General features: G+C 42.0%; 1 protein-coding gene across 2 annotated transcripts; it reads left to right on the top strand.

The window, feature by feature from the left end:
* Positions 1-4,969: 4,969 nt before the first annotated feature.
* Positions 4,970-7,829, top strand: Lor (loricrin). Of its 2 annotated transcripts, XM_021159139.2 has the most exons (5): positions 6,114-6,204; positions 6,283-6,450; positions 6,697-6,999; positions 7,054-7,368; positions 7,411-7,791. In XM_021159139.2, exons 1-5 carry the CDS (start codon positions 6,114-6,116, stop codon positions 7,581-7,583), a joined length of 1,050 nt encoding a protein of 349 aa, XP_021014798.1. In that variant the 3' UTR covers positions 7,584-7,791. The 2 variants fall into 2 exon arrangements, with proteins under 2 accessions (XP_021014797.1, XP_021014798.1); XM_021159138.1 differs by adding an exon at positions 4,970-5,012 and having other exon boundaries at positions 6,091-7,829.
* The last annotated feature ends 11,110 nt before the right edge of the window (positions 7,830-18,939 follow it).

The raw sequence follows: 18,939 nt of genomic DNA, 5'->3' as shown, positions 1-18,939 counted from the left end.
GGCATATGGAACTGGGAAGGGGTATGCAGAAGTCTGAAAGAAATTGTGGTGGTAGTGGTGGGGTGAAGTTTAGTATGACCAAAACAGATTGTATATATACATTACATTCTCAAATAATACATTTTAACATAAATAATTAATAAATTTTGAGACAGTCTTATTGGCCTGGAACTCATTAGGTAATCCAGTTTGGCTTCTAACTCACAGACATACCTCTACCTTTACTTCATATGTGCTATGATTAAAGGCATGTTACACCACACCTAGTTTAATAAATAATATATTTAAAGAGACTTTTAGGACATAAGTAGACTATTTACAATTATTCTTTTGATTTAGTTTTATTCAGTTATCCTTAGAAACTCTCTTATCTGGAGAAATTATTGATTATGATATCAAATACAGAGTCCATTATGATTCAACCCAAACTGTTTCCATTAAGGACCATGACATTGACAACAAAAGGTCTTATTATGAGGGTCTCAATAGTGATACCACTTGACATATGGCTGGTCTTAATTAAGATGTGCCATCAGGATAATGTACATTGGTTTCAAAAACTAAATAAGAGAAAATGAGTGCAAAATGTCTCAGTAACATTTTTATATTTATTGCACGTATTTGTGTTACTATTTGAATATAGTGAAATAAATAAAGCATATTAAGACAACAAAAAAGAATTCATCCCAGTTTACCACACACAAAAAGAAGATGTAAAAATAGGAGGCAACTCTTAGGAAGAGTTAGAAAACCAGGAAAAGCCCAAGATGGTGAATGAGTGTTAACATGACAAAAATTCATTATGAAGTACATTACACTGCCAATTAAAAATGAAAGAACTATCATACTATAACCCATAAAAATACATCAATTAAAACTAAATGTAGTTCTTAGACATTTTGAATTGTTAGTCATTTGGAGTCGACTGCACTTGAGTTTTCCAAGGTTTAGAATTCCATATAGAAATTGTATGGCCCTCAAAACCTCTGGGAATGTATGTATAAAAGACTGAGAGTGCATTCGTATCTCTCACCCTGTGCAAAAACCAACTCAAAATGGAGCTAACTGTAACTTAAGACCTAAAACTTTGAAACTAATAAAGGAAACACCTCAAGATAAAACACATAGGCAATGACTTTGTGACAAAGGCTCCAATAGCTCAAGGAATTACAGAAAAAAAGTTAACAAACATAATTATAAGAAATATAAAATGTTTTGCACATACCTACTTATGTCATCTCCTCAAACAGATGATTTTATTTTTTTTTCTTTCCAAATCTCCCTATATTTTACTTCTTTCGCTGAGTTTTAGGAGCAGCAATTAGATTGCAATTGAAGCATAAACAGAATTGTGAGCAAATCATGTTGACTGGGTCATGATGATAGGTGACATACTCGATCTTTAAATACTAAGTATAATGTAGATGTTGGTCTTGTGGATGCCAACCATTACTTGGTGGAAGTTTCTGTTTTATCCTCACTTCTTCCCTTTCCGCTCCCTCCCTCCCTTTATTCTTCTTAGGTTTATTATACTCTTCTTAGGTTTATTCTCTGTTGAAGTCATGAACTGATGTTGAATTCTGTCAGATGCATCTGACGTATAAACTTATTTTTGTAAGTCTATTGATGGAAAGGATTACAGTGATTGACTTTCAAATGTTGGCCAGCTGACAACTCTAGAAAAAGTGTACTTGAACAGCATATTCTGTCACATATGACAGAATTTAAGTTTCTCAGCACATTGCTGAGGACTTTTATATCTATAGCTATTGACGTAAATTTTAGTTTTGGGGCAAGATTGGGTTTAAGGTTAATAAAGAAAATTTTACTCTTCCTCTGTATCTGAAAACACTTTGTAAAGGATTTTTGTGTCTTTGATTTTGAATTAGTATATGCCAATTAAAATTGGTTAAGGAGCTTGAGAAGGATAAGTGTTTAAAAGCACTGACTCCTCTTCTAGAAGACCTGGGTTCTATTCCCAGCATCTACATGGCAGCTCACAAAAAAAAAAAAAAAAAAAAAAAGTTTTGCAGTACAGAGGAAACAGTAAAAGAGGCAGTTTGCAGAATGGTGGGAGGGGGACTTCACAGGCTACTCACCCAATAGACAACTAAGATACCATATATACAAAGAACTTTAAAACTGAACACCAAAAAGAACACATAATTTAATAAATAAATGAGCAAAAAAAGAAAATAGACACTTTAAAAAAGATTTATATATTTTATGTACTTTGTACACTGTCACTGTCTTCAGGCATAGCATAAGGGGGAACCAGATCCCTGGATGGTTGTAAGCCACCAGGTAGTTGCTGGGAATTGATCCCAGGACCTCTGGAAGAGCAGTCAGTGCTCTTAACCACTGAGCCACCTCTCCAGCCCTAAAATAGGCACTTTTAAAACAGTCAAAAATTCAACATTTTAGTCACTGCAGATATGCAAACTAAAGCTATAGGGAGATTTCCAGTCACTCTAGTCAGAGTGATTTTCAATAAGAAGGAAGGAAGTATAAACATGCAAAATGGCAAGGATTTGAAGGGGTTGAGAACACTAACAATGCTAATGAAAATTTAAATAAGTCCAGCCACTACAGAATCAATGTGGAGATTTCTCAGAATATAAAAAACACAACTTGCATATGACAGAGCTATATCACTTCTGGGTATACACCCAACAGAATCAAGTCAACTCACGCCAGAGTTGCCTGTATACATGAGTTTATTGCATCACAATAGCCAGGCTATGGAACCAGCACAGGTGTTGGTTAGACAAGAAAATGTGGCACGTGTGCACAATGGAATTTTATTCAGCCTCAAAGGAGAATAAAATATATCTCTGGCAGGAAAATGAAAACTAGAGATCATTATGTTAAGCAAAATAAGCTAGTCTCACAAACATAAATGTCTTATGTCTCTGACATCTGGAATCTGTGGAGGGGAACAAAAGACACTAAAGTGAAAGGGGTCTATTGGGGACTTGGAGGGAGAAAGATGGCAAGGAGGCAAGAAAGAATGATAGTGGGAATGAATATGATCAAATTATATTATAGGTATGTATAGAAAAATAATAAACTGCTTATTTTGTATAATACATAATTCACTTTTATTAAAAATCAAAACATTTCATTTAACACATGAGTATGAAAGCACTTTTCAGCTCAGATTATGTATATATATATATATATATATATAATAAATGATACATAAACACAAAAAAGGAAGGAAGGCTATAATTTTTTAATTACAAACTTCTCTTGCCCAAAATAACCTACAGACCTCATGCTAACTTGACTTTTCCTGCAGCTTGGTGAGTGCATTTTAATGGGCCGATGTCGTCCACAGCTCAGTGCTAAGAGCCTCAGTTCAAACTTGTTCCCATGTTGCCTGACTAAACAAAATAACTCCTACCCATGGCAATCACTATTAAAAGAAGGCGCTGTTTCCTTCCAAAGCCACCATGGTGTCTCAGCTTCAAGCTGAGAAGCCTGCCCTCTCCAACAGATCCTGGCTTCTCTCCCTAGTATATCCTCCATGGACAGGAACACCCAGGATCCTCCTTGGATCACCTGAGTTCATACTGTCCAAACTGAAACAAGTGGCACAAGTTTCTGAAAGCCAAAAGTCTAATCAGGATCGTTTAGATCATTAAAGCTCCCCCATAATTAAGACAATTTCTGATTAGAATTATTCTTTCAACACAGCTGGGTGGAACAAGGTTCAACAGTGGTATCTTAATAGCAACTGAGTTCCAATGATGAAAGAAGGGAAAATCACTATGTTCTTCATACACAGAGGGGGGCTGCTCTTGGCCCTAGGGTCATCAGAGAACTGAGTAAATCTTATAGGAAAATAGTTAAGATGGCTTCACACACCTTCTTTCCAATAGGGTTCAAGGGCAGACTGATTGGAAGGAAAAATGTTCTGTCATGTAAGAAAAGGGCAAAAATATCAATATCACATACTATATAGTACATTCATATTTCATAACTTCCATTTTCATGTTTCCGTGAAATAAATATTAGGATTCCTCCTTGGTAGACAAAATGGGAATCAGACAGCTCAACAATTAACAAGTACTCAGTAACTGCCCTGTTGGTGGCATTGCATGAACTACTGTGGCTTTGCCCATGGTGGCATAGCTTGAAAATAGTAATGGAAAGATCTGAACCCAACTGAGATCTCTAAGTCCATTCCACTCTATGGTGGCATCTCAGAGGTCAGAGTCACTGTGCAGCACCACAGGACATGAACCAAAGGGTCATGGTGGAAAGGCTGCCAAGGTCTGTCTTGTTAGTTCTCACCTTTGTAAGTTAAGTCAGTAGTCAGTACCAGAGATCAAAACACCTGCTCTCACAAGGAATAACTTAATTTAGACTAACGTCATGTTAGTTACAGTGCTGTCTTGTCCATGGTACACCATCCCAAACTGGGAGCTGGGGACTCATGAACTCTCACAACCAATAAAGTAAGCAGAACCGAAGCAACATAATGCAGCGTTCATGAAACAGGAATGGAGAAATTGTGCCATAAGAGAGATGGATTCTAAAGTTTTGAGAATTTCCAAGATAATGAAATCAAAATCAAATATCAAAATTAGAAAGATACAACTGAACTAGCTTCTATGTCTTAGACAATGTCTTAGATCTTTAGATTCTGGAAGGCTGCTTCACAAGTCTGGAACCCTAGTCCTCTAGAAGAGCCCTCTGGTTATGGCATGCAACCTATACAGAAGTTTTGAAAACAATTTCTGCCATCCACACTGCTGGCCATCTCTAATGACCAACCTGCTCACTGTTACATCAGAGAAGTGGCCAGTCATACACTAAACTGCCTATCCCTATCCCAAGAATTTGAAATCTTCATGAATGGGTCAATCCTTCGCCTGCAATCACAGGGAGGAGGTGCCTGATCAATAGATGAGTCAGAGCAGGTCAAGAGTATAAAACACAGGAGCCCCAGTGTCCCTCACATCACCACCACCTCCTTCCCTCACTCATCTCCCCTGGTGCTTCGGGTAAGTGTGGGCTTTCCTGGCTGTCTGGCCTCTCCAGTTGGCCTTGCTCAGCTTGCAGAGAGGTTAAGGAACAGGGCCTCTCTCCCCTTTGGAAGGTACTCTGTTCAAATTGAGAAGGGCTTTAGGAAAGCACTGGGAGAATGGTAAGCTGCTGCTGGGCAGATGATGTGTCTGGTCTTCTGGGCAGAATGTTAAAACTTCACAAAGATAGGACTATCTCCTACTTCTCTGGCACCCTGGGAGCTGAGGGTTAGAATACTGGATGACTGCAGTGGTAGGCTGCCATGGGCTGGATGAACCTTTTGAACCTGCCAGAAGTGGTTGAATCCACTATTGGGAAGGGAGAGGGACTATAAGTCATAGAATGGTGCTGATGGGAGATTTGAGAAGCCACAAAAACCCAAGCTCTGCTTTATGAGGGCAGATGTTCTGACAGATAAATGACTTGTGAGGTGCTGAACTACACAGCTTCCTACTAGCTACAGCTCTCTACCAAATTTAGACTCCTGCATATCCTCAAAAGATGTCTACTTTCTTCTGGTTAGATGTACTGGTCCAAAAGGTTCAGAGTTCTTCCATTTGTTTGCAGACAGGACCACAGTAGAGCTGTCTTGTCTAATAACTGGCCCTTGGAGGATATCCTCACTCAATAGGACAGATCAAGACTTTAAACTAAGGACTTTATGCAGGAAATGCTAATGTCCAAACAAATCTTTTCTTGTTGTGCTGGGAATGGATAAAATCCACGTGGAATTTTTTGCAACTTTCTACTGAATTTAACCTGGACTTGGGAGCACCCTTAGACATGGAGTGTTTATTAATGGAAGATCAAAAGCAGGTGGGAATGTGGGGGTTCTGCTTTCCAAATCACACAGTAGAAGAAAGGCAGAGTTGAGGGAAAAGGGGGGGTCACTACTAACGGGACTTTTGAAGAGCTAACCAGTCCAGGAATGGAGTCCAGACACCTAGTCTGCATAAAGCTAGGAGTCAGAAATATGTTGGCATGGATGCATCTGCTTCCTTCGCAGCGTTCTCTTGCTGCTGTTGGTCTAATGTTGCTCTTCTGCTCTTCTTCCAGGGTTCCCCTTCTCCTTAAACAAGATGTCTCACCAGAAAAAGCAGCCTACTCCCTGCCCTCCTGTGGGTTGTGGAAAGACCTCTGGTGGAGGAGGAGGAGGCGGCGGCGGCGGCGGCTATTATAGCGGTGGTGGTAGCGGTGGCGGCTCTGGCTGCGGAGGTGGCTCATCTGGAGGAGGCTCTAGCTGCGGAGGCGGAGGCGGTGGTTCCTATGGAGGTGGTTCCAGCTGCGGCGGTGGAGGCGGCTCCGGTGGGGGCGTCAAGTACTCCGGAGGCGGCGGTGGCTCTAGCTGCGGCGGCGGCTACTCCGGTGGCGGCGGTGGCTCCAGCTGCGGCGGTGGCTACTCCGGGGGCGGCGGCGGCTCCAGCTGCGGAGGAGGCTACTCCGGGGGCGGCGGCGGCGGCTCCAGCTGCGGCGGCGGCAGCTACTCCGGGGGTGGCTCCAGCTGTGGAGGCGGTGGCGGCTCTGGTGGGGGCGTCAAGTACTCCGGTGGTGGCGGCGGCGGCGGCGGCTCTAGCTGCGGCGGCGGCTACTCCGGGGGCGGCGGCTCCAGCTGTGGAGGCGGATCAGGGGGCGGCGGCTCCTACTGCGGAGGCTCCTCCGGAGGCGGCAGCTCCGGTGGCTGCGGCGGCGGTTCCGGAGGGGGCAAGTACTCTGGTGGCGGCGGTGGCTCCAGCTGCGGAGGCGGCTATTCCGGCGGCGGTGGAAGCAGCGGCGGCTCTAGCTGTGGCGGCGGCTACTCAGGCGGCGGTGGATCCAGCTGCGGCGGCGGCGGCGGCGGCTATTCCGGTGGCGGCGGCAGCAGCTGCGGAGGTGGTTCCTCCGGTGGTGGCGGCGGCGGATCGTCCCAACAGTATCAGTGCCAGAGCTACGGAGGCGGTTCTAGCGGTGGCTCCAGCTGCGGCGGCGGTTACTCCGGGGGCGGAGGCTCCAGCTGCGGTGGCGGCTACTCCGGGGGCGGAGGCTCTAGCTGCGGAGGCGGCTCCTCTGGTGGTGGCTCCAGTTGCGGCGGCAGCGGCGGCGGCTATTCCGGTGGTGGCGGCGGCGGCAGCTGCGGCGGCGGCTCCTCTGGCGGCGGCGGGGGCTATTACTCCTCGCAGCAGACCAGTCAGACCTCCTGCGCCCCCCAGCAGAGCTACGGAGGGGGCTCTTCCGGAGGAGGTGGTAGCTGCGGAGGTGGCTCCTCCGGCGGCGGTGGCGGCGGTGGCTGCTACTCCAGCGGTGGTGGCGGCGGCAGCGGTGGCTGCGGTGGAGGCTACTCCGGAGGCGGCGGTGGCTGTGGCGGCGGCTCTTCCGGGGGCAGCGGCGGTGGCTGCGGAGGTGGCTCTTCCGGGGGCAGCGGCGGTGGCTGCGGAGGCGGCTACTCCGGAGGCGGAGGCGGTGGCTCCAGCTGCGGTGGCGGCTCCTCTGGGGGCGGATCTGGAGGTGGCAAGGGTGTGCCAGTCTGCCACCAGACCCAGCAGAAGCAGGCGCCTACCTGGCCGTGCAAGTAAGGTCACCGGGTTGCAACGGAGACAACAGAGCTGGAAGAGTTCTCCGTGGGCGCCGATGGGCTTAACTTTCTCATGAATTTGCCTGAGGTTTCTAAACCCTTCACATTTTAAGCGCCCCTTCCCCCAGAAGAAGCCATTGAGTCGCTCAAGGTGTATCCTGTTCTGCAGATTTTTCATCTTGGTTTCTGAATGACTACCTCCCAATTCTAGTGTCTCCTCAGTCAATAAATTTGCTATTCATGAGAATCTCTGAGTTTGCTGTAGTCTTTGTAGCTTGCAAATTTACTTAGTTCATTCTGTGTTTGCTTCTTCCATTCATTAGTTCACGTTTAAATTCACTGAACAAGTGTTCTATCCCAAGGTGGGGGAGTAGATAGATGGAATGGGGCAAAGGATGACCAAGGATGTGAACAGTCTGCGGTGTGGCTTAAAATCATGAGATGGTCCCCAAACACAAAGAAAAGTCTTCACTGGACATCCTACACTTCACTGAAATTGGGCCTGCCCAGGCAATTTCTAGCAGTGCAGAGTTTACTCTCCAAGTTCTGGAAGCAGGATGACTCTCAGATTAGGTTAGCTACCAGAGGTCCAAGTCCACTGACATGTTCTGACCTAAGAAGAAGGACACTCACCCCTGAACAAAAGACCCTGCCCATGTGATCTTCCTGAACACTATAAATACTTTCCTTACTCATGACCCATGATAGAGCTTTGAGGCAAAGATACAAACCCTCTATGTCTTCTCAAGATTGCCAGTTCTTGAATAAGCCTGATACCTTCTTACCAGCGCAGCTCTCCCGGATACTGATATTGAAGCAGAGGAAAGTCTGTTTTTGTTAGTCTGTTAGAAAAATATTATATCAGATAATCAAGATCCTCTACAGTGTGTGAGACACTTTACTGAGCATCTATAGAGACAGAAGGCAGCCCTCTTGAAGGATTGAACGCGTAGCTTTCGTCCAACTTGAGAAGGTACATCATAAGTATTTAAGATGCTTAACATCAGTATCACAGAGGTCACTGGAAACAGTAGGGGCCTCCTGATTAGCAAGCAAAAAGCTAGAGTTGCTCAAAGGCATGTGTGACAATCATCCCCTGGCCAGATCCTGTTTTACAGTCAGATTTTATCAGCTTTAGGTAAATGCTAACTTACTGACTTACTCAAGTTAATTTTGCTATATTAAAAAGCCAATGTGCCTTCCTACACTTAGCTAATGATAGAAATAAAAAGATTTCATCTGACTCTTCCATATGGAGTCACCACTACCTTCATCATTTGCATCAGAGATAGAGCATGCCAAGTAGCAACCTCAGTGACACAGTAGTCTTACCACCACATTTTTATGGATTAAATGTATTTTTTTTAGCATGGTTATATGTGCGTATAATACATTCTGATTACTCACTTCCCTATCCTTTCTTACTCCTCCCCCTCCCACCCTGTATCAATACTTACCTTCCCTACAATTCCCTTTACCATGTTTTTGTTATTTTTGTTTGTTTGTTTTGTGACCCACTGAGCTAACCAGGGCCATCTGTATGACCTTGGGTTTGGATTCTGATGGAATCCCACTGGGTACACAACTGAAACTAGTGACTCCCCTTCACAGAATCTATCAGTAGACGATAATTCAACAGGGAATGGTGGGGCTCTCTCCATCCATGGCTAACTGTTGACAGGACAGTCTTGTGCAGGCCTAGTGCAGACAACCATAGCTGCTGTGAGCTCATGTTTGCAATGGCTGTGTTATACATAGGAGATAGTATTTTGGAGCCATTATCCATGTCTGGCTCTTATATTCCACCTTCTCTTTTAGGATGTTCCTTGAGTCTTTGAGGAATGTTTTGTTTAGAACCAAGTACTCAGTTGTCATTTATTTTCAGAATCTTGAGCATCAAAGGATTTCTACACTTACTACTGTTCTGTGCAAAGAGAGGCTTCTTTGATTAAATTTGAGAATAGAATTTGTCTATGTGTATAAACACAGATTTATAGAGGGCAATTTGATGCTACATCAATTTAGCTCAGAAATGGTAGTAAGATTTCCCCTAAAGCAGTGGGTCTCAACCTTTGGAGGTCCAATGACCCTCTCACTGGGGCCACTCAAGACCATTGGAAACACAGATTTTTACATGATGATTCAAAATTGTAGCAAAATTATGAAGCAGCAACAAAAAATATTTCATTGTTAGTGGTTACCACAACATAAGGAACTATATTTAAAGGTCACAGAATTAGGAAGGTTAAGAACCATTGTCTTAGAGACTATGACTTCCCTATCCACCAAGTTTATAAAACCAGGCATAAATTCCCTCCTGTGGATCAGGCCTCTAGTCCAGAGGGCATCTAGTTACCCCATAACTATTGTGCTACTGTCACACAAGCAGCACATCTTGCCTTACTAATTAATATCATAATCTGAGAGGTTCAGAGAGTAAGACCATTGATATATTTCTCCCCTAGCAGCCTGCTTAGTATCTCCCAGCACTATGAAAGCTAATCAGCAGATAGCAATTTCCCAGCTCCTTGATTTCTTCATATCTTGCAACTAAGATAGGTTATAGCCTAAGCAATAAGGTCTGGTCATCTAGTAGTAGTGAGCAGCCAAAGAAATACACTGACACATGCACATACACTCACATACATATATGTATATATGTGTATATATGTATATATACACATATGCACACATGTGTGTGTGCATGTGATTGTATGTGTATGTGTGTGTGTGTGTGTGTGTGTGTGTGTGTGTGTGTGTGTGTGTGTATGTAGGGCATGTATGTTATGATGGTCTATCAACCAGCTTTTGTTTTATTGCATGTGAGTATGATAGGATCTTGGTATCCTGAAAAAAAGCTTAAAAATAATGGAAAAAGTGAGTCAGGCTTTAAGCAGAGGCAAAAGGGTAGTGGGTTTGATTATTGAGGGTATAGCAGCTTTGATTACATTAATACCTAGCACCACTGTTTCTGCAATTGCTTTGATGCAAGAAGTTAAGACAGCCACTTCTGTCAGTCATTTAGCAAAAAATGTTTCTAGTGCTCTGAGTACTCAAGAAGATTTAGATAGGCATTTGGAACAACGGATTGATGTTCTTTATGATATCACTCAATTTATTGGAGTGGAAGTTTAGAGTTTAAGAATAAGAAGCCATCTCAAGTGTCACACTAAATACCATTAGATTTGTGTTACCTCAAAAATTTACAATGACGGCCACTACAATTGGAAGAAAATTCAGACTCTTGCATGGTATTTGTCATAATTCTAGCACTTCTCTAGATATTTCAACTTTGCATACTTAGATTATGAATTAAAGAATGCTGCTCCACTGAGTTTTGATGCTGTGGATACTGCTGATAAAATTATTCCTGGCTTAAGGTCAGTGTTTTCATCTTGGTCAAGCTTCAAGAATGGCATATATAGTTTGATCATGTTGGCCCTCCTTGTCCTGGAAATACTTTTTTTTTTTAAGATATTTTCATTATTTACATTTCACATGTTATCTCCTTTCCTAATTTCCCCTCCTAAAACCCCCTATCTCTTTACCCTGACCCTTGCTTACCAGCCCACCTACTCCTGCTTTCTGGCCCTGGCAGTCCCCTGTACTGGGGCATATAACCCTCACAGGACCAAGGGTCTCTCCGGTGGCCAACATACATGGCTTGAAACTAAAAAAAAGATCCCCAGACAGTGTCATTAATTTAACAGGCTGGCAGTCAATGACAGGTAAGATTCTACACAGAGACTTACCAACCTGACATAAATGGATTGCTTTGGATAATGCATATTCAATACTAGATAAGGAAAGTGTTCTTGTCAGAACAGCCTAAGGCAGATACAAGATACAGTCTTATTTATGAAACAAAAAAGGAGGAGATGTGGAGCTCTTGTGGCTGCTTCAAGGAAGTTGTCAAGAATATTAACATTGGGCTAGGAAAAGGGAATAGGCTCAGACATTGAGCTAGGACAAGGCTCAAGATGAATACAGTTGAGGAATATGTTCTGTGTTTGATTGTCTCAAGAAGTCCTTGAATATGGTAATCATGGGAACTTTGTTTATGCATTGAATATTTCTTGACTACTTTGTCTTTGATCTAGAACTGACCCTATTTTTTGAATGTACCTAGAATGGTATAAAAGGAGACTGAGGGGTGGGGGGCAGCTTCAGTATTTGTAGAGGTCATGTTATAATGTTATCTAATAGTCTTTTCTTTTCTTTTCTTTTCTTTTCTTTGCTTTGCTTTCTTTCTTTTTTTAATTCTCACTCCCTCTGTTTTTAATCCTCAGACCCTATTGACTGACTGAGCTGGCTTGGTTATATATGTACACATATGTATATGTAAACACATACACATACATATATGCATTATGAATATATATTTGCACACATGGGGCAGAGAAAGAGAGATGGGGAGAGAGAGAGAGAGAGAGAGAGAGAGAGAGAGAGAGAGATGTTTATAGGGTTATATAGTTAAAGTTTTATAATAGCTTGTTTTGGTTTGGGTAATTCAGAGCCTTCCTTAACCAACAACTCACAATAAATTATTCCATACAGGGTTATGGGAATTTTGTTTAGTAACCATTGATTGTAGAAGCATCAACATTCAACCATGTACATTCTTTCCCCTAAAACCTTTTTTAAAACTACATAAGATACTATATTATAGGATACTAAATTTTTGTACAGATTTTTCATATACCCTTCATATTGGTTAACCATAATCTCCAATTTTTTTCTCCTCTAACACTCCACTGCTCCCACACCAGATGAAACCTTTCAACTCCATGTATTCTCCCTCTTTGATTTCATTTTATCTATATTGTATGATCTCAACTCCCTTAATCTATCTCACTACCAATAACCCTTTTCTAAGCTGGTAGGAAGAACTTTAGTTCCAGTGCTTGATGCAGAAGTAGATGGAACAATGTAAGTTCAAGGTCAGCCTGGTCTGTGGATTGGGTTCCAAGCCAGCCAGGACTATGTAATAGGACCCTGTCTCAAAAACAAATAAATCAACCAACCAACCAAAAAAAACAAAAAACAAAAAACAAAGAACAAACAAACAAACAAACAAACCAAAAATCTCAACCAGTTCTAGTTTTTCTTGTTTTTACTTGAACATCAAGTTAACCAAGCATAACTAAAGTTTCAAAAATAGGATCCATATATATGTGAGAACATATAGCATTTCTTTTAGTGGACCTCTATTACTGAGATGACTTAGCCCACTTCATTTTAGAACAGGCAGTCATACTAGGTCTTAAGATTCAGTTTTTTAATGAAGCGGGCAAAGGTCCTCAGGAGAACCAGACAATGGGTTACTAGCCAATTGCAGGCCTAACATTTGACAGAGGGGAGGATAAACCCCAAGCTGAGTCAGTTCTTGGGACATCTTGTCTAGAGAGATGCTGAGCCCTGAATTGAGACAGGTCCTGAAATTTCTAAAAAGCCGGACCAAAAGTGGTAAAACTAATATAGCAACCAATCAGAAATTGTACTAATGTAACTGCCACACACATAGTCAATTATGTTAGAGATCACCTAAAACCTTCCAGAAAATCTCCTAGCTCTGCATAAAAAGGAGCCTCTGAGCTACTCTCCTGGTCATTATTTTGATGAATGGTTGACCCCCACATGCTGGTTATTTCTGCAGAATAAACAAAGCCAACACCAGCTAACTTTGATATGTTCTTTGCCTTTGCATACTATTTGAGTCTGGTGTCTTCCTTCAAAATTTTTCAGATGCTAACATTACCTCATCCAGTATTATTTCACCTATTTTCATTACTTTACCTAAAGTTTTCCTAACTCTTGTTTTTACTTAGTGCTGAATAAAATTGCACTGTATGTATATACCACATTTTCATTATTCTTTCTACAGTTGATAGACATATTGGTTGGTTTCATTTTGTAGCAGTTATATACATAGCAGTGATAAAGATGGGTGAACATTAATCATTGTTAGGATATAGAGTCCTTCAGGCATAAGTTTAAGAGTGATATATCTGGGTCATTGGGAGTTCTATTTCTAATTGTTTTTATTAAATCCAATACTATTTTTTAAAGTGTCTGGACTCTTACACTTCTATGATCAGTGATATATAAAACAATACCCTTACTCAACACACAAATCAGCATTTATTGTTATTTGCATCCTTGACAATGGCCATCTGTGTTTCGGTGAATTAGTTAAACCACTTTGGCTCCCAACACTCACTGCACCAACCCAAGAGCTCTGTGTATTCACGAATGAAAGACACACACACACACACACACACACACACACACACACACACACACACAAGCTAAGTTTGATATGTCTTGATTAGCTCAATGGCTGAACATTTCTAAACTTCCCAGTAGCTAGCACATATTTCCCTCTGGTATTCTTGGCTTAACATCTTTTAAAATCTATATAAATCTTTTAAAGATAAATCTTAACATCTTTTAAAATCTATAATCTTTTAAAATATAAATCTTTTAACAGCATTTTATCTATGATACCCTATTACATCCTGGAGAGCCCCACCCTCAGGGTTACATTCCTTTTCTATGTAAATTGTTGGGTAGTTTCTCTCCGGCAGCTATTAAATCTGATAATTCCTCTTCCTCCCCTCTTGTTCAGTCCCTTGCCCACACAAGTCTAAAAGTCCTGCCCTGTCTCTTTGTTCAGCTGTACGGAAATTCTTTATTATCATTTGAAGGCAGCTGGGGGGGGGGGCAGGGACCCTCAGGTATGGAAGTGCAGCTTTTAAAAGCTAAAATAAAACAAAGCATTGGAACCAATTTCCAATATCTAACCCTTTCTGTCCAAATTAAAAAAAAAAGGGATCTTCTCTTAGATACAAATTGAGCGTAAACATACAATTATGTAAATTGCAAGGTATGATATATAATTAACATCCAGTCTATCACATTTGTCAATTAGGTAAAGTACTCCACTATTTATCCTGATTTAAAAAGTTTACAATTCAAAGTTCCCCAGAGGACTCTCCACACCACAGGCACCCTAGCACACCCAGGATCTTGGGATCATTGGTGAGCAGAACGCATCATCTGTTCCAAAACAACCCAGAGGGGCTTGGGCCAACATGAACAGTAACACAGAAAATCTACCCTACCAGCTGCTGTGGTTTGTTCTGGTCGGCACCAGAACCCCGTGCCACCTTGGGCACAAACTCGGCAGACAGTCCCAAGGTCCCTAGAGGACTCTCCACACTGCAGGCTCTCTAGCACACCCAGGATCTTAGGATCACTGAGAAGAGTTGGCCTCCAGAGAAGGCCTTGAACCTGGAACTCAGGTGAGAGCACCATCTTGTTTCCCGGGTCTCTCAGAGACCAGTCAACACACAAAAGTGCAGGGCCACAGAAGCAACAGAGCTTCTTGGACAGGGTTCCTTTGGGCCTTCAATCTCAGCCAGGAGGCAGGGCTAAGCTCCAGACCTCTGTGCACCTTCCCTACAAGAGGAGAGCTTGCCTGCAAAGAGTGCTCTGACCACTGGAACTAAGGAGAGAGTTGGACACCCAGGTATGCTGACAGAGGCTAACAGAATCACAGGAGGAACAAGTTCCAGCCAGAGACAGCTAGAATATTTAACACCAGAGATTACCAGAGAGTAAAAGGCAAACATAAGAATCTTACTAACAGAAACCAAGACCATTTGGCATCATAAGAACACAGTTCTCCCACCACAGCGAGTCCTGGACACCCCAACACATCCAAAAAGAAAGATTCGGATTTAAAATTATATCTCATGATAGTGGTAGAGGATTTTAAGAAGGGCATTAATAACTCACTTAAAGAAATATAGGAGAAGATGGCTAAATAGGTAAAAGCCTTAAAGAGGAAGCACAAAAATCCCTCAAAGAATTACATAAAAACACTGCTAAACAGGTAGAAGACCTTAACAAAGAAAAACAAAAATCCCTTAAAGATTTATGGGAAACAAAACCAAAGAGGTAATGAAATTGAACAAAACCATCCAAGAGCTAAAAATGGAAGTAGAAACAATAAAGAAAACCCAAAGGGAGACAACTCTGGGGATAGAAATCCTAGGAAAGAAATCAGGAACCATAGATGCAAGCATCACTAACAGAATAAAAGAGATGGAGGAAGAGAGAATCTCAGATGCAGAAGATTCCATTGAAAACATGGATACAACAATCAAAGAAAATGCAAAATGCAAAAAGATCCCAAGTCAAAACATCCGGGAAATCCAGAACACAATGAGAAGACCAAACCTAAGGATAATAGATATAGATGAGAATGAAGATTTCCAGCTTAAAAGGGCCAGTAAATATCTTCCACAAAATTATAGAAGAAAACTTCCCTAAGCTATAGAAAGAGATGCCCATGAACATACAAGAAGCCTACAGAATTCCAAATAGACTGGACCAGAAAAGAAATTCCTCCCAACACATAATAAACAGAACAACAAACACACTAAATAAAGAGAATATTAAAAGCAGTAAGGGAAAAAGGTCAAAAAAAAACATATAAAGGCAGGCCTATGAGAATTACTCCAGACTTCTCACCAGAGATTATGAAAGCCAGAAGATCCTGGACAGATGTTATACACACACTAAGAGAAGAGAAATGTCAACCCAGGCTACTATACCCAACAAAACTCTCAATTACCATAGATGGAGAAACCAAAGGATTCCTTGACAAAACCAAATTCACACAATATCCTTCCATGAATCCAGCCCTTCAAAGGATAATAAAGGGAAATCTCCAACACAAGGAGAGAAATTACAACCTAGAAAAGCAAGAAAGTAATCCTTCAACAAACCTAAATGTAGATAGCCCTGCCTTCTGGTCTGCACCAGCACCAGGTCACCTTGGGCGCTGAGTCAGCAGATACTCCCAAGGTCCCCTAGAGGACTCACCACACGATCTTAGGACCACCTGTGAGTGGAACACAACTTCTGTTCCATCTCTCCAGCCTTCTGTTCCAATCCAATCGCAGGGTACCTGAGACAGCATTAGAGAATCAGGAAACCCAGCCTGATCAGGGTCACAAGTCCCTTCTGGTCAGTGCCAGCACTTGGTCACCTGGGCTCAGAGTCAGTGGACACCCCTAAGGTCCCTAGAGGACAGCTTCTGAGACAGACCCCATTATGAGCTCCAGACATTTGGGTACCTTCCCTACCAGAAAGAGGTGTCCACCCTGCCCCAGAGGGCTTTGCTGGAGCTCCTGGGGGAGACATCATGGTTCCTGAATCCTTCCAAGACTAATCTGTGCTGGTGAGTGTGGACTATAGAAGCTAACAGCTTCTGTGACAGGCCGAAGAAACACAACTTCTGGAACAGGTCCTGTTTTGGGCCTTCATCTTCTGCCAGGAGGGAGGGCTGAAAGCCAGGTATCTGTGCACCTTCCCTGTAAGAGAAGAGCTTGCCTGCAGAGAGTGCTTTGAACACTGAAACTCAGAGGAGAAAGCTAGTCTCCCAGGTCTGCTGATAGAGGCTAACAGAATCACGAGAGGAACAATCTCTAACCAGAGACAACTATAACAACTAACTCCAGAGATTTCCAGATGGTGAAAGGCAAATGTAAAATCTTACTAACAGAAACCAAGACCACTCACCATCATCAGAATGCAGCACTCTCCCCTCGTCCAGTCCTGGGCACCCCAAAACACCCAAAAGGCTAGACCCAGATTTAAAAGCATATCTCATGATGATGGTAGAGGACATAAAGAAGGACTTTAATAACTAACGTAAACAAATACAGGAGATCAGTACTAAAGAGTTATAAATCCTTATAGAAAAACAGGAAAACACATCCAAACAGATGATGGAAATGAACAAAACAATACTAGACCTAAAAAGGGAAGTAGACATAATAAAGAAAACCCAAAGTGAGGCAACGCTGGAGATAGAAACACTAGGAAAGAAATCTGGAACCATAGATGTGAGCATCAGCAACAGAATACAAGAGATCGAAGAGAGAATCTCAGGTGCAGAAGATTCCATAGAGAACATCGGCACAACAATCAAAGAAAATGCAAAATGCAAAAAGATCCTAACTCAAAACATCCAGGAAATCCAGGANACAATGAGAAGACCAAACCTACAGATAATAGGAGTAGATGAGAATGAAGATTTTCAACTTAAAGGGCCAGCAAATATCTTCAACAAAATTATAGAAGACAACTTCCCAAACCTAAAGAAAGAGATGCCCATGAACATACAAGATGCCTACAGAACTCCAAATAGACTGGACCAGAAAAGAAATTTCTCCTGACACATAATAAGCACAACAACAAATGCACTAAATGAAGATAGAATATTAGAAGCAGTAAGGGAAAAGGGTCAAGTAACATATACAGGCAGGCGTATCAGAATTACACCAGATTTTTCACCAGAGACTATGAAAGGCAGAAGATCCTGAACAGATGTTATACAGACACTAAGAGAACACAAATGCTAGCCAAGCTACTATACCCAGCCAAACTTTCAATTACCATAGATGGAGAAACCAAAGTATTCCACAACAAAAACAAATTGACACATTATCTTTCCACAAATCCAGCCCTTCAAAGGATAATAACAGAAAAAAACCAATACAAGGATAGAAACCACGCCCTACAAAAAGCAAGAAAGTAATCCTTCAACAAACCTAAAAGAAAATAGCCACAAGAACAGAATGCCAACTCTAACAACAAAAATAATATGAAGCAACAATTACTTTTCCTTAATATCTCTTAATATCAATGGACTCAATTCCCAAATAAAAACGTATAGACTAACAGACTGGCTACACAAACAGGACCCAACATTCTGCTGCTTACAGGAAACCCATCTAAGGGAAAAAGACAGACACTACCTCAGAATGAAAGGCTGGAAAACAATTTTCCAAGCAAATGGTCTGAAGAAACAAAATGGAGTAGCCCTTCTAATATCGAATAAAATCGACTTCCAACCCAAAGTATCAAAAAAGAGAAGGAGGGACACTTTATTCCCATCAAAGGTAAAATCGTCCAAGAGGAACTCTCAATTCTGAATATCTATGCTCCAAATGCAAAAGCAGCCACATTCATTAAAGAAACTTTAGTAAAACTCAAAGCACTCATTGCACCTCAAACAATAATAGTGGGAGACTTCAACACACCACTTTCATCAATGGGGGGCTGGTGAGATGGCTCAGTGGGTAAGAGCACCCGACTGCTTTTCCGAAGGTCCAGAGTTCAACTCCCAGCAACCACATGGTGGCTCACAACCATCCATAACGAGATCTGGCGCCCTCTACTGGACTGTCTGAAGACAGCTACAGTGTACTTACATATAATAAATAAATAAATCTTTCATCAATTGATAGATCAGGGAAACAGAAACTAAACAGGGATACAGT

The sequence above is a fragment of the Mus caroli genome, chromosome 3 (genome assembly GCF_900094665.2).
Source record: "Mus caroli chromosome 3, CAROLI_EIJ_v1.1, whole genome shotgun sequence".
Lineage (NCBI taxonomy): Eukaryota > Metazoa > Chordata > Mammalia > Rodentia > Muridae > Mus > Mus caroli.
Note: the sequence above shows the minus strand (reverse complement) of the source record. Positions and strands in the feature narration are given on the sequence as shown.